The sequence below is a fragment of the Sinocyclocheilus rhinocerous genome, unplaced genomic scaffold, assembly GCF_001515625.1.
Source record: "Sinocyclocheilus rhinocerous isolate Xijiao unplaced genomic scaffold, SAMN03320098_v1.1 scaffold580, whole genome shotgun sequence".
Lineage (NCBI taxonomy): Eukaryota > Metazoa > Chordata > Actinopteri > Cypriniformes > Cyprinidae > Sinocyclocheilus > Sinocyclocheilus rhinocerous.
Window position 1 is genome coordinate 1816952 of NW_015670982.1, and position 13495 is coordinate 1830446.

General features: G+C 36.7%; 1 protein-coding gene across 3 annotated transcripts in view; it reads right to left on the bottom strand.

Moving 5' to 3' along the window:
- Positions 1 to 13495, bottom strand: part of LOC107734575 (ephrin type-A receptor 6-like) — a 121064-nt gene that overhangs the window by 23360 nt on the left and 84209 nt on the right. For all 3 annotated transcript variants that reach the window (XM_016546565.1, XM_016546564.1, XM_016546566.1), the window contains exons 4-5: positions 11496 to 11651; positions 9289 to 9624 (exon numbers count right to left, since the gene is read on the bottom strand). In XM_016546565.1, the coding sequence (XP_016402051.1) occupies positions 9289 to 9624; positions 11496 to 11651 (492 nt within the window). The remainder of the gene's footprint in view (positions 1 to 9288; positions 9625 to 11495; positions 11652 to 13495) is intronic.

The window sequence follows — 13495 nt, forward strand, 5'->3', positions numbered from 1 at the left end:
ACACACACACACTCATATATATATATATATATATATATATATATATATATTATTTACATATGCAACTTGTATCCTATATGTTTTTATGTTTTCTATTTATTTATTATTTTTTAATATTTGCCTATCTTTTATAGTTACTTATATAATATAACATGTATTGGCAGGTTTTAGGTTGAATGTACATGTACATGCATATATGTGTATTTTTTCCCTATTAGGTGGAAAAAATCTTGCTTAATTTCCCAGATGGGTCAGGCTGGTCTGTTGGCTGGTTTTAAAGGGGTTTTGGACACTTATCAGCTTGGCCAGGCTAGAAGACCAGAAAACCAGAAACAGAAAAGCTATTAGGCTGATTCTTTTTCGCAGGAATGGTGTGGGGAAAAGATTATGTAACTACACTGTGGGAAAACAAAACATTAGCACCCCAAGAAGCCGGTGGCAGCATTGGTAAGCTGTTTCAGAGAATGAACTTGTTAAAAACCAGCACTGCTGGCAGAAATGGTTATGAGTGAACGTGTATAAATGCCGGAGGACTCGGGGGAAATGTGTGTGCGTGCTTGTCTTGTCGGTCTGCCAATGTGTCAGCAAAGTGTGCAGGTACACATGGATATGCATGCATATATATCAATGTGTCCAAGCATGTGTGTGTGTGTGTGTGTGTGTGTGCGCACGCTGTGTAATTGAGAGTTCCTCTGACATTATGCAAGCCCACAAACATTCTGACACCTTGCTTTTGACAATTCTATCCAAAGCCTAAAAATAATAAATAAATATAGATTTCAGAGTTAGGAACTGCACAACATGTAGCCTCTCAGCCCCTGGAGAGAACACTTACACTTCATATGTTTCACACAAACTCATCCAATCTCCAGGAAAGCCTCAAACACACATTTCTAAAACATGCCATCCACCCACCCATCCAAAATCAACAGCAGCTCAAAATCCGTGTTCAGCATTAATGTCTGTAGCACTTTCAGTTCTCCACTAGTATTTCTCACACAACATTTCAGTCTGACGGTACATTTGTGCTGTAACTCACTCTGGCTGTGGGCTTCTCCTTAAAGACACGGCTGGGTCAAACAACACCTGCCAACCCCAATATCGCTTTATGTTTACAGTGAATGACTGCACTTTATCCAAAAAAATGCATTGAAAACTCCCCAATAGAGCTTAACACATTCATATTACTGTACAGTTGCATCACACTGTGAGCTTAAAACCCCTATTGGCTGAGCTTATTTAAAGCTGCAGTGTGTAATTTCGGTACCATTAGCAAGACCAAACATAAAAAGCATCGGCCATTGTTTGAAAAAAACAGGACATCACCTCCAAGGTTAATGTAGTTAACTGAAACATACAAAAAAAAAAGTAATAAAATTAAATTAAAAAATATAAATACATATTATGTCTATCATACATTTTTACAATGATTTACAGAAGACACCCACTAAAATGTCATTCAGTGTAACAATAGATTACAAACAATTTTGTCAGGTATATTTTGAACCAGAATCATTAGATGTCATTAAAAGACTCTATTTAAGGTTCACAGTGCAGCCCTCAAAAACTAATTAATTTTCATTTTAATTATTTAGCAATCTTTGCAACTATCCTTCAAACCACTAGGTTTTACCCATTTGTCAGCAAGAAGTTTTCAATCATTTAAAATATATTCTTTTTTTTATTCTTTTTAAAATATATATTTGAATAGGTACAGGTCAGAATAAGTATGTTGTTTCATTTTTACATAGGTATATTTGTTACACTGAATTAAGTTTCTGACATTTTATTTTCACAAAAGTTATTTGAAACATTAAAGTAGACACTTTACTTGCATATAATATGATTTCTATGCATATAAAATCATTTTTGTGAATTTACATTTATGCGGACACCAAAATGGGATGTCTCGGCTTTGACCCATATCAAAGAAAAAAAAGAAAAAAGAAAAAAGAAACACAGCTTTAAATGGTATATGAAACACCTTGACACCTTGTGCAAATTAATTCAAGGTTGTTGTGTTTCACTAACCACTGCGGGTTAGCAGGGTTGCACAGAGGGGGAAAAAAGATGTTTAGATCTATTAAACATGCTTCAATCACTGTGTGAGGAGCTGAGGGTATGATATTTTTGATGTAATATGATTGTCTCTGAGTGGCAGAGAGAGTTCACCATCAAGGCTTGTTTGGATCTCTTGAATCATGATTCTTTGGCTCGGCCGTCTGCCTCTGCTCTTCTCTAGCTCTTTCTGCTCATTAATACTGCAATGGTTCTGGCTAGTATGGGTGGGGGAACTGGAGGGTTGTTGGCCCCTTGCCCCATCATCACCCTTGTGGGATTCCTCCACAGAGTCCGGCCCAATCCCACCGTCACTACCCCCCAACCCGACCTCTATTAACATTTGATGTAGGGCTAAATAGACACCGGAGAGGAAGGTTCACTGCACTGCAAATGTTACAGAGTTGTACTGTAATGAGCTCTGGGTTTTAACTTTGGCAAATGAGCACTAGAGGTCATTGGTAAAAGATGTTTATAGCATTATGGTTACTTTTGTGTAGATGCAGGATAACTGCAGTGCATAATGTATAAGTACTGTGAGCTTTGTCATTATTAAAGCTATTGTAAACATGCCATTCGATACTGCAATATATAATTAGGGTGTTTTACAATGAATATAAGATCAAGATCACCTCTGCTTAGACTGATCTAAACATCTATGAACTCTATACATAGGGTGACCATATGTCCTCTTTTCCCCGGACATGTCCTCTTTTTGGACCTGAAAAAATGCGTCCGGCCGGGATTTCTTAATTGCCCAACATGTCCGGGATTCGGCTGTTTTCTTAATCCCGCTCCCGCTGAATCTCTGACCATTGCCGCCTGCTTCCGCAACATGTGTTTCGCTCCCGCGATTTTCGTGTCCACTCCTTTAAACATTCTAATATTGTATATAATTTTGGCGCATCAGGGAGCCACTCTCAGTATGCGGAGTATTTAAATCTCTTTCGCACTGTTCACTTTCACTTTCGATTTCGCAATCACACGCACTCTGTGTAAAGGGAGTACATCTTACAAGATCAGATATTTGTCAATGAGCTCAGGATCTGTTGAGCAGCAAATACTCAAGCATGGTCTTGTTAATCATCTCTCCTTATTCTTGACCTGTGATCAGTCAAAGCTGACTCCTGCAGCTCTTGTTGGATGTAGGGTTGCCAAGTCCACAGAGTTGGGCTACTTTTAAACTGCTGCCATGTGTTGATTTTCCCAAGTGGGTTAAAGGTTTGAAATATTGCATAAATTACATTTGACTGAAATGCTTGTATTGAACCATTTTGCATTCTACCTATGATAAAACTTTCATATACTTCTACATTAACTGTTCCCTCCTGGTGGAATGACCTGCCCAACTCAATCCAAGCAGCTGAGTCTAGAGGTCTTTTGTATTCTTTTTTAAATATATGTTTGAATAGGTACAGGTCAGATTAAGTATGTTGTATAAGTATGACTGTTTTTTTAGTCCCGCTCCCACCCGCTACCGCAAGGTTCTAATCCGCACCCACCCGCTCCTGCTATATATTCACTCTTTGTTCACATGCTGTCCGCTTAGAATAATTTTCTTCCCGACCCGACCGTTCCCGCTAAATTTAGATATCATTTCCAGAATCTCACATTTACATTTCCGCTACTGAAAGAAAGAGAGCTGGGCTAACAAATAAAAGTGTAGTCTGCACAAAATTGTATTTATATAATTCATTTTGTCAAGAGTCTTGAAGTTATTGACAGCAACTGCTGCCAACACAGTAGGGAAAAAATTGTCACAGAGAAAATAAAAATGTTGTACAAAAATTGTATTTCTTATTTTTATTCGTCTTGTCAGGATACAATTTGTTTAACATTTAAAACAATAGGAAAAAGTGTCACAGAGAAAAAAAATAAAAATGTAGGTTGTACAGAAATAGCCTAGCTATTTTTATTCGTCTTGTCAAAATACTAAATTCGTTTAACATTTTGCTGTACACACAGTAGGAAAAGTGTCGCAGAGAAAAATAAAAAATGCGTGCATAACAGTCCTGAGTGCAGTCTATACCGGTGGTCAATAAGAATAAAGGACAGATATGTTGTTCTGAAAGGACGTCGGGAACAGGATATTGTTAGATGGCCCGCTCCCATTCAAATTACACCAGAGTTACCGATCGCTACTGCGTTTTATTCGGGAATTTAATCCCGCGTCGCAAGAAATCTGGTCGGGTCCCGCGGTTCCCGCGGGAGAGCCGCAGGAATGCAGACCTCTAGCTGAGTCCTTAATCGTTTTCAAAAAACGGCTGAAAACACATCTCTTTCATCTTCATTTGACCCTCTATCTCTAGCACTCTCTATTATAATGGTAATTCAAATTTTATCTGCTTGCTTTTTTATTATTAAAAAACTTAACCCTCTAACATTTGCACTCTCTATTCTATTTCTGTTCTAACTACTTGTTTTATTTTTATTTAAAAATGACCCTATTACACTAGCATTCCCTATTCTTTTTCTATTTTTTATACTTGTTTTCTTTTTATTTATTATAAAAACAAAATAAGCAAACAAACAAACAAAAAAAACCTTGCTACATATACTGTTAGGCGAAGAACCGCCCCTGTCCCCACCCCCGAAACCCGCCCCCTACTGTCCTCTTTTTGAAAAACTAAAATATGGTCACCCTATCTATACACAGAGGCCCTTATAATATCTGGGCAATTAAGCCATACTTTATGAATGTCATTGCATCAAATAACAGCAACAAATTTAGTTGCATTTATATTAAAGAATCAGATCTTTCATACATTTCAAGCAAACAAAAATGACATTTTGGACACTTTCTTGTTGTCAAACTTAGTGGAACATGTACATAGTTGATTTGATGAACTAGACATGCGGTTGCTCTGTTAGGAAACTTGTTTGTGTAACAGGTGTTATATTAATTTATTAATTTCACACAAAATCTCTCCCTTTGTTATTATCAATTATTTTATATTTATATAATTATTTTGTATTCTGGCAATTTTTCTTTTAATATTGATTTCTTTTATTTGAGATGTTATTTGAGCTGTTTCTATACTTATATGTTCATTTTTCAGTGTTTGTTGTAATTGTTAAATATAGTACGTGGCCCCTTTAAGAATTAAGGTTCCGGTTGCTTTCCTTCAGTTCGCGGTAGCGCGGCTGGGGAAAGGTGAGTTCTGCTGGAGCTGGAGCTGGAGCTAAAAAGTTTCAAATTAGTGTTTCTTGTGATTAATATGTGTTTTTTTTTTGTTAAAAATACAGTTTAATCTTACTGAAACACTAATAGAGATTGTGTAACATGAAGTATGTATTTTTTGTTGTAATTGTTAAATATAGTACGTGGCCCCTTTAAGAATTAAGGTTCAGGTTGCTTTCCTTCAGTTCGCGGTAGCGCGGCTGGGGAAAGGTGAGTTCTGCTGGAGCTGGAGCTGGAGCTAAAAAGTTTCAAATTAGTGTTTCTTGTGATTAATATGTGTTTTTTTTTTGTTAAAAATACAGTTTAATCTTACTGAAACACTAATAGAGATTGTGTAACACGAAGTATGTATTTTTTTTGTTTATTAACCATGTATGTCAGTTCCGTGGCTAAAATGATCCGTTTTGACTGGCAGGTCAATGCTGAAATTGTGGAGAAAGGCCACGGATTGACATTTTTTTTCATGAATTTTCCTTTTTATGCATTCAGGTATGTTTTCTATCCATGTTTCTGTTAATATTGTTGTTTTGAATTCATGTAAAATGTTTTCTATTGAGAAAAATGTTAAATATTGTTGATTTAATCATATGCAGTTCATTTAAAAATTGTAATATGAAGTCAGTTTGCGGTAAGTGCGGCTGGGGAAAGATCAATGCTGAAATTGTGGAGAAAGGCCATGGATTGACATTTTTTTTCATTAATTTTCCTTTTTATTCATTCAGAATAAAAAGTGGTCTGAGGAATCTCTGTTGTCCGGTCTCATTAAATTATCAACACAACACAGAGTGAAGGTCCAGACCGGTCACATTTGCTAGGGTCAATGACTTCATAAATTCCTCTAAAAATGACCTTTTTAATGGATAAGATGTAATTGCAAAAATGGCCAGAAAAACAAAGTTTGTTCTGAGAAAAGGTCCAGTATCTTTTGTTAACAGACAACACTTTGTTATCCAGATCAGGGCTCTTCAAAGGGGGTTTGCCAATTTGATCACAAACTCATCTATGTTTTAAAGGTGTAAAACAAAATATTAATATTTGACTCATTTGACACCTGACTCATTAGCAACCAGAATGATCATGCTGACAGAAGTCCATCTGTGAGAGAAAAATATGCCTATTTGTGCAGAATATTATGCAGATGAACAATTTTATATATTTTTTCCCGCTCTCTCAAAAACGGTAAATATGCATTAACTAATTAATCCTGCTAATTAATTAATTAATTCATAAATGTATATGTAATTATATGGCAAATATTAAATTAATTCATTCTGTACATTAATAATTATTTTAACGCCTTCGCAACATTAGCATTATAAATTATGTTAATATTTTAACGGGCTAAGCTCTCAAGTTCATCTCGAGTCCGAGTCCAAGACCACATAGTCTTGGATCTGTCATAGATCCAAAAGCATTTAGACTTGGTCTTAACTCTAACTCAACCTACTCAGATCTCGGCCAGGACTCTTCAAAATATCTTCTTTTATGTGGAAGAAAGAAAGTAATACAGGTTTGGAGAATTATGAGGGTGAGTAAAGTATGACAGAATTTTAATTTAGTCTTTCTGTCCATTTAGGAGTCCCTGCTCTAAATCAATAAAATTCATATTTAGAAATTCATATAATTTATATGTAAGTCTCTACATTTTTTTTTGGTCAGAGGTTGGGGGTATCTCACTACAAAACTGCTCTGAATTTTTTCAGATGCTATATATACACTGTGCAGCTCAATTTCTTCCCTACGCTCTGTCTCTTTCCCTCTCCACAGGTGGTAGATTGAGGGCTTGAAGGAAGGGTATGAAGCTCTTCACTGTGATTATAGCTCATGAGGCAGACTGATCATATCAGTCAATCTTTCTTCTTCACTGACACTGATGCTGATGAGCCTCCCTGTCTTTACAAAGAATAAAATGACCGACCAACAGAGTATAAGACCACCTCATCCAAATATGACTTTTAACCTCACACTTCTCCAGACAAAAAAAAAATCATTCATCATGTTGCAGCACTTCATGCAACAAATTGTACTTCACACCATTCCTTTAAGGGAGACATCTGGATAACCCAAAGATGAGGAAACAGTTGAATCACTATGCTTTACCAAAACACAAACCAATGAAGCTGAAGCACAATCCAGCCAATGAAAGTGAGAAGTGAATCATCAGTCAGAGCACAGGAAATGGGCACACACAGAGAAATTGATAAAAACGATGTGAGAATAGGTCCTGAGAGTGGAAAGAGCCGTTCTGTGGAGTCTTGGGCAGATTCTAATAATGAAGTTTGGCCATATCTGCGGATACAGCAGGCTTTTAGATAAAGCTGTGTGTCTCTATTAGTGTGAAAGTGAGCTTAGGCCAGGAGACATCCCGCATTTGATGTGCTGAGACAATGCCTCTCCAGGATGAAATGAAATTTGCAGTTATCATCATTATCATGATGAACGATGAGAGTCTGGCCAGGATGGCAATAGTTATGAATACCTTGTGCCAATGGTTTGTTTTTTATAGACAGGGAAAGCATGCTAGCAGGTCTATTGCTCAGAACATCAGGAGACAGAGGTTGGAATGAGAGTCTGAGATGCTGTCATTTAACCAGTCAAGACTGGTTGAGATTACAGTGTACCTACAAATTGGACCAATACTAACCAAGTAGATAAGGAGATATATGTTAAACATTCAAAGGTTTTGGGTCAGTAAGTTTTCTTTTTCTTTTTAATATTTGTGAAAGAAGTCTCATATGCTCACCGGTGTCTTACTATATCTGTTGTAGGGATGCCACAATTCTCAATATTGATAGCATTCTGTACGACATCCACGGTTCAATACGCGCTTGTGAATTGCATTATTTCTGGGTTTGCATTTAAATAATTTCCGTGAGATGAGAAAATGCCATTTGAAAAATGTGAATGAGATGAGGAAACGTGCATTTGATAAAGCAACACATGCCAAACATCTTCCCTTGTAATGACTTGCAATGATAAGCGTTTCTAAACCTGTTGTCCAACAAAAGAGAACATTATAACATGTTTTTACTCCACAACATCAGTCGAGTGTTGAAATAACTTCCTTTTGTGATCTGATGTGGCTTCTTATCACAGAATGAGGCAGAAAATATATACTATACTGTAATAAAGGCTATATCAATTAGCAATGGATTATGAATATACCTAAAGGTGCAATAGGTGATTGTCTTCAGAAACATTTTTTGTTATGCTGGTTGAAAGTCTCTTCACATCCCGATAGCAATCATTAAGTTAAGTGGTCTAAATGTATTTATCTGTATTAATATATTCTGTGGAAGGCGTAGGACCAAGAAATGTTCGTCCAATCAAAACGCTCGGTCCGAGCGCTTTAATCGGCTTTCCTACCTGCCTGTCAATGTATGTATTAGCATACCTCTGCGCACCCGGTTCGCGCAGACAGAATACGTCATCAGCGCGTTTACGCACGCTCTGCAGACAGAGCGGGAATGGCAGACAAACATCAACAACCCGATCTTCCTTCCTTGTATTGTAGTACTTTTCAAGTTTTCTCACCGGTGAATGACACATGATGTTGCCCAGCGGTTCCCAATCCCAGTCCTCGTGCCCAGCCCCCCTACGCTACGTGCATGAACTGTGTCCCGATCGATATGATCCCTACACAGTGTTCATTGCTCCAGTGTTCAATAATAAAAATATGATTTTCTTATTTCTTATTTATTTTTATTATCATTTTGTATGTATTTTTTAATAAATACTTTTTCATGAGCTGTTGGAAGACAGCCTGCATTTCCAGTTGTCCTCCTATGAAGTCTTCCCTATACTATACAGATTATAACTATACCTTTATAATTAATATATCAGCTTTTTTTTTTCTTTATTAATGTATCAGTTTTAATGCATCAAATTACATGCAGATATCCGTTTAGTCCATTCCTATATTCTTCTGTAATGTGAGCCTTTTCTGTGAGTATATCATCACAACATAACTAAACTTAAAAAAAGCCTAGAATAACAATGATCCACTCTTCAGTTCAAGTCAGTTCAGTGTTAAAAAAAATTCTACTCACCAGCCTGCTCTGTGCTGACGGTGATATTGGCAAGCTGTCTCTCAGATCTGCCTAAACCCGACACTCCATTAAGAGCCTCGATTTGGAATGTGTAGTTGGCATGCGCCACAAAGTCCTGGACCACCACAGAGGTGCTTGTGAGGCCTGTGGATCTGGGTATGAAGCGCACATTGCTGTTGCATGGCTCACAAGCCTGGCCATCAGCTCCACATCGGAAACAGAAGACATTATAGGTTACATCCTTCCGACCACCTGTATCGCTGGGCAGAGTCCACTCCAGAAAGAGGGCGGTCTCATTGATGTTAAAAACCAAGTTTCGAGGAGAGGAGGGCAGTCCTGAAAGGAGAGACACACCTTATTCATTAGCAACCAGAATGATCATGCTGACAGAAATCCATCTGTGAGAGAAAAATATGCCTATTTGTGCAGAATATTATGCAGATGAACAATTTTATATCTTTTTTTCCCGCTCTCTCAAAAACGGTAAATGCATTAACTAATGAATCCTGCTAATTCCTTAAAAATCATACTAGAGTGTTTGCCATCTCTCTTTCATTCCCTCCCTCTGGTTTTGCTGATATACAAATGTCTCTGCTCTGGTACCCTGGTTCTGCTTCCTATAGAATGCCGGCTCAGAGCCAGATACAGGGAAGTCTGCATTTATCTGCTGTTTCCCAGACCCAGCTAATGATGATAATGAGAATATGTCCTAGACATGATTATCATAGTTAATGATAATTGCACCCACTCGTGAATAACAAGGAAGTAATTATTCCTCCTCTCCTGTTTTTAATGCAGATTGCTGCTGGTCTTGAAAAGATTGAGTTTGGTGAATAATTTGGGTAAGTGCAATGGGGGGCTGAAGGAGGGAAAGGGAAGAGGGTGATGAAGCACAGAAGTGACTAAAATAACTGGAATTATGATCGATATAATCAGAAACAATAAGAGTAAGAAAGAACAGAAAAGATAATGAGAATGATGAGAGAGAAAATGTATGCTCATTATCACTATTTTTGGAATATTTAGTCTTATTGTTCATCTTTAGTTTATCTTTCTTAATTACTTGCTCAATTAATAATACATATTTAATTAATTCCTTTTAATTTATATCTCTTTATTACTTTTTTTCTGCACTGTTACTGAATTTTATCCTTTTAATCTTATTTTACACATTTAATTTTTCCCTGGGTAACTGAAACTGGTGCCATGAAAACTTTCACGCCTCCTTTATCACACCACTTGTTCACTCTCACTTCAAACAAACGCAGCTGGTGTCCTCTTGCGTCTCAGTTATAGATGGTATTGAAAATGACCTTGGAGGACTTCTATATAAATATCATTGTAATATAGTTTTAGTGTTCGTCTTGTTGCTAGGATGATCAGATCACACACTGATATTACAGGATAGATTCTGGCTTCTGTGAAATTGCTTAATGGAATAGTTCATGAGTTTGTTTCTTCATGGGAACATTTGGAGAAATTTAGAATTGCATCACTTGCACACCAATTGATCCTCTGCAGTGAATGGGTGCCGTCAGAATGAGAGTCCAAACAGCTGATAAAAACATTATATAAACACAATAATCCACAAGTAATCCACATTACTCTAGTCCATCAATTAATGTCTTGTGAAACGAAAAGCTGTGTGTTTGTAAGAAACAAATCCATCATTAATATGTTTTTAACTTCAAACCATCGTTTCTGGCTAAAATACGAGTCCACGATCTATAATAACGTTTCCTCCAGGGGGGAAAAAATCATCTCCTGTTGTCCCCTCACATCAAGCTCCACCAACATATCTGTTTAGAACTGTTTTTGACTGTTTTAACTTGTAAATGTTTTTATCAGCTGTTTGAACTCATTCTGACGGCACCCATTCACTGCAGAGGATCCATTGGTGATGTAATGCTAAATTCCAAATCTGTTCTAATGAAGAAACAAACTCATCTACATCTTGGATGGCCTGAGTTTGAGTACATTTTCAGCAAATATTCATTTTTGGGTGAACTGTTTCTTTAAATATCATTTGCTTATTTAAACTATTATTATTATTATTATTATTATTTATTTATTTTGTTATTTTTTTAAGCTGTCACCACTTTGGAAATATAAATATGCTGTTTTGTCATTGCATTTATTACACACTAAAATTAAATCTACAAAAAATAAAACGGGAAAATAATGAAAACAGCAGTAGGCTGACTAACGTGTGCAGGCCATGGTGGGAGGGTCCTTGCTAGCTCTGTAGTAGCTCTTTTCACAGTGACACTGTGCCGAACCCTCAGTGTGGCTGGAACTGTGTGGGGGACACTTTGAACATTTGATGTTTCCTGCAAAGGCTTTGTAGAACCCAGGTCTGCAGGCTGAGGAGAAAACATAAGAGAAAAGTTAAGGCAGCGCATTCCAGGATTTAATGATAATACAAATTTAACTGAACCTTTCAACTGAATTAGACGGCATGCCAATTATTTAATCAAATGAACAAATACATATGTATATTATATAAATATAAAAATACTTTTATACAGCAAGGATGCATTACACTGATTAAACAGTGACAGTAAAGGCATTTATGTTTTATGTTATACAAGATTTCTGTTTCAAATATATGCTGTTCTTTTAAATGTTCTATTCTACAAATAATCTTGAAAAAAAATAATGGTTTCTACATAAATATTAAGCAGTACAACATTCAATATGGTTAATAATCAATGTTTCTTGAGCAGAAAAACTGCATATTAAATTGATTTCTGAAGGATCATCTGACACTGAAGACTGAAGTAATAGCTTCTGAAAATAAGTAAATTAATGCAGCTGTTGTAAGCATAACTGACTTCTTTCAAAAACATCAACAATCCACTTTGCAATCATGTTCACACAAGACTCATTCTAGCATTCCATATTGGACAAATGAAATACTTTTTATATTATTTAAATATCATATTGTTGGTCTAAATACACATGCAGTCAAACATCCCTAAAATGGCCAGTTAAAATATGGACACGTATAAGGCAGATAAAATGCGAGGTAATGTTTCAACTACCCCATCAGTCTCCATGGAACTGGTAGCTTAAGAGATACATTAAAAGCTTTTCCTTCTCCCTCACTCAGTTTTTCACGCTCTCTCCAGTGTGCAGCCTAACTCATTTGATCTTTCTATGCTCCAAACCATAGCAGCTCTTAAATACTCCCCGTCTTGGACTTAGACTCCACACTGAAAGACTCGCCAAGGCCCAGGAGAGCAGCCAGACGAGACTGAGTTAAGTGGTACACACACAAGCACACATACTTACACACATCACAGATGTAAGATAGCAGATCTCTTTCTGTAGTGTTTCTTTCTCTCTCACGCACACACACACACATACATACACACTAGTTTTACTCTTATTTAAATTTGCTCCTCAGAGGTTGGTAATTCTCTACAGCCACAACAGTACAGGCATTGATCTGTTTCTCTCTGACTCCAGACACCTTCTCCAGTAACAGGGCCATTCCCGGAGAGCTTCCCCAGCATCCTTTCGTCCTTATTGTGATGCAGAGAAACAAGTTCTGTATGCAGGACCTCTGTTAGCATCTTTTAAAATCGGTATAGGAGTAGAGTGAAAAATTTAAGGGGGTCTGAATACTTTCCGTACCCACTGTATATATATATATATATATATATGCGTTATAGTCATATGAATATACATATATACAGTATGACTGAAATGATGGTCAAACATTATAATATATACAAAAACAAAGATAAATGTTAAAGGCAGAAAAAAAGTTCATGTGATAGTTAATGTTAATGTGTTAAACTTAATGTGTCCAAGTCAGTTTTAATGTAGAAAAAAAAAGAAATCTGTTTTAATAAAAATTAACCCCTGTGATATAAGAGTGTCGAAAGTTGAAGAAACACCCTTTTATATCGATTTACTACTGTTGCTCCAACTGTTTCTCTTCTTAGTGCTACTGCTACTGCTACTGATATTATTAGCAGTATTACTCTTATTATGACTACTAACTAGAACCACAAGTATTGGTATTTTTACAAGACCCATGGCTGCTCTAATTAGGCCAACAGAAGAAGTAGATCTGCCTCAGTGAAGTGAAGACCAGTGACACCAAGAACGGTACGATTCTGCAGCATTTACCTTTCCCTAGAGGATCCACAGGCAGCCATGCTGCAGAACGGTTCAGCTCTCAATATCAAAGGATGCA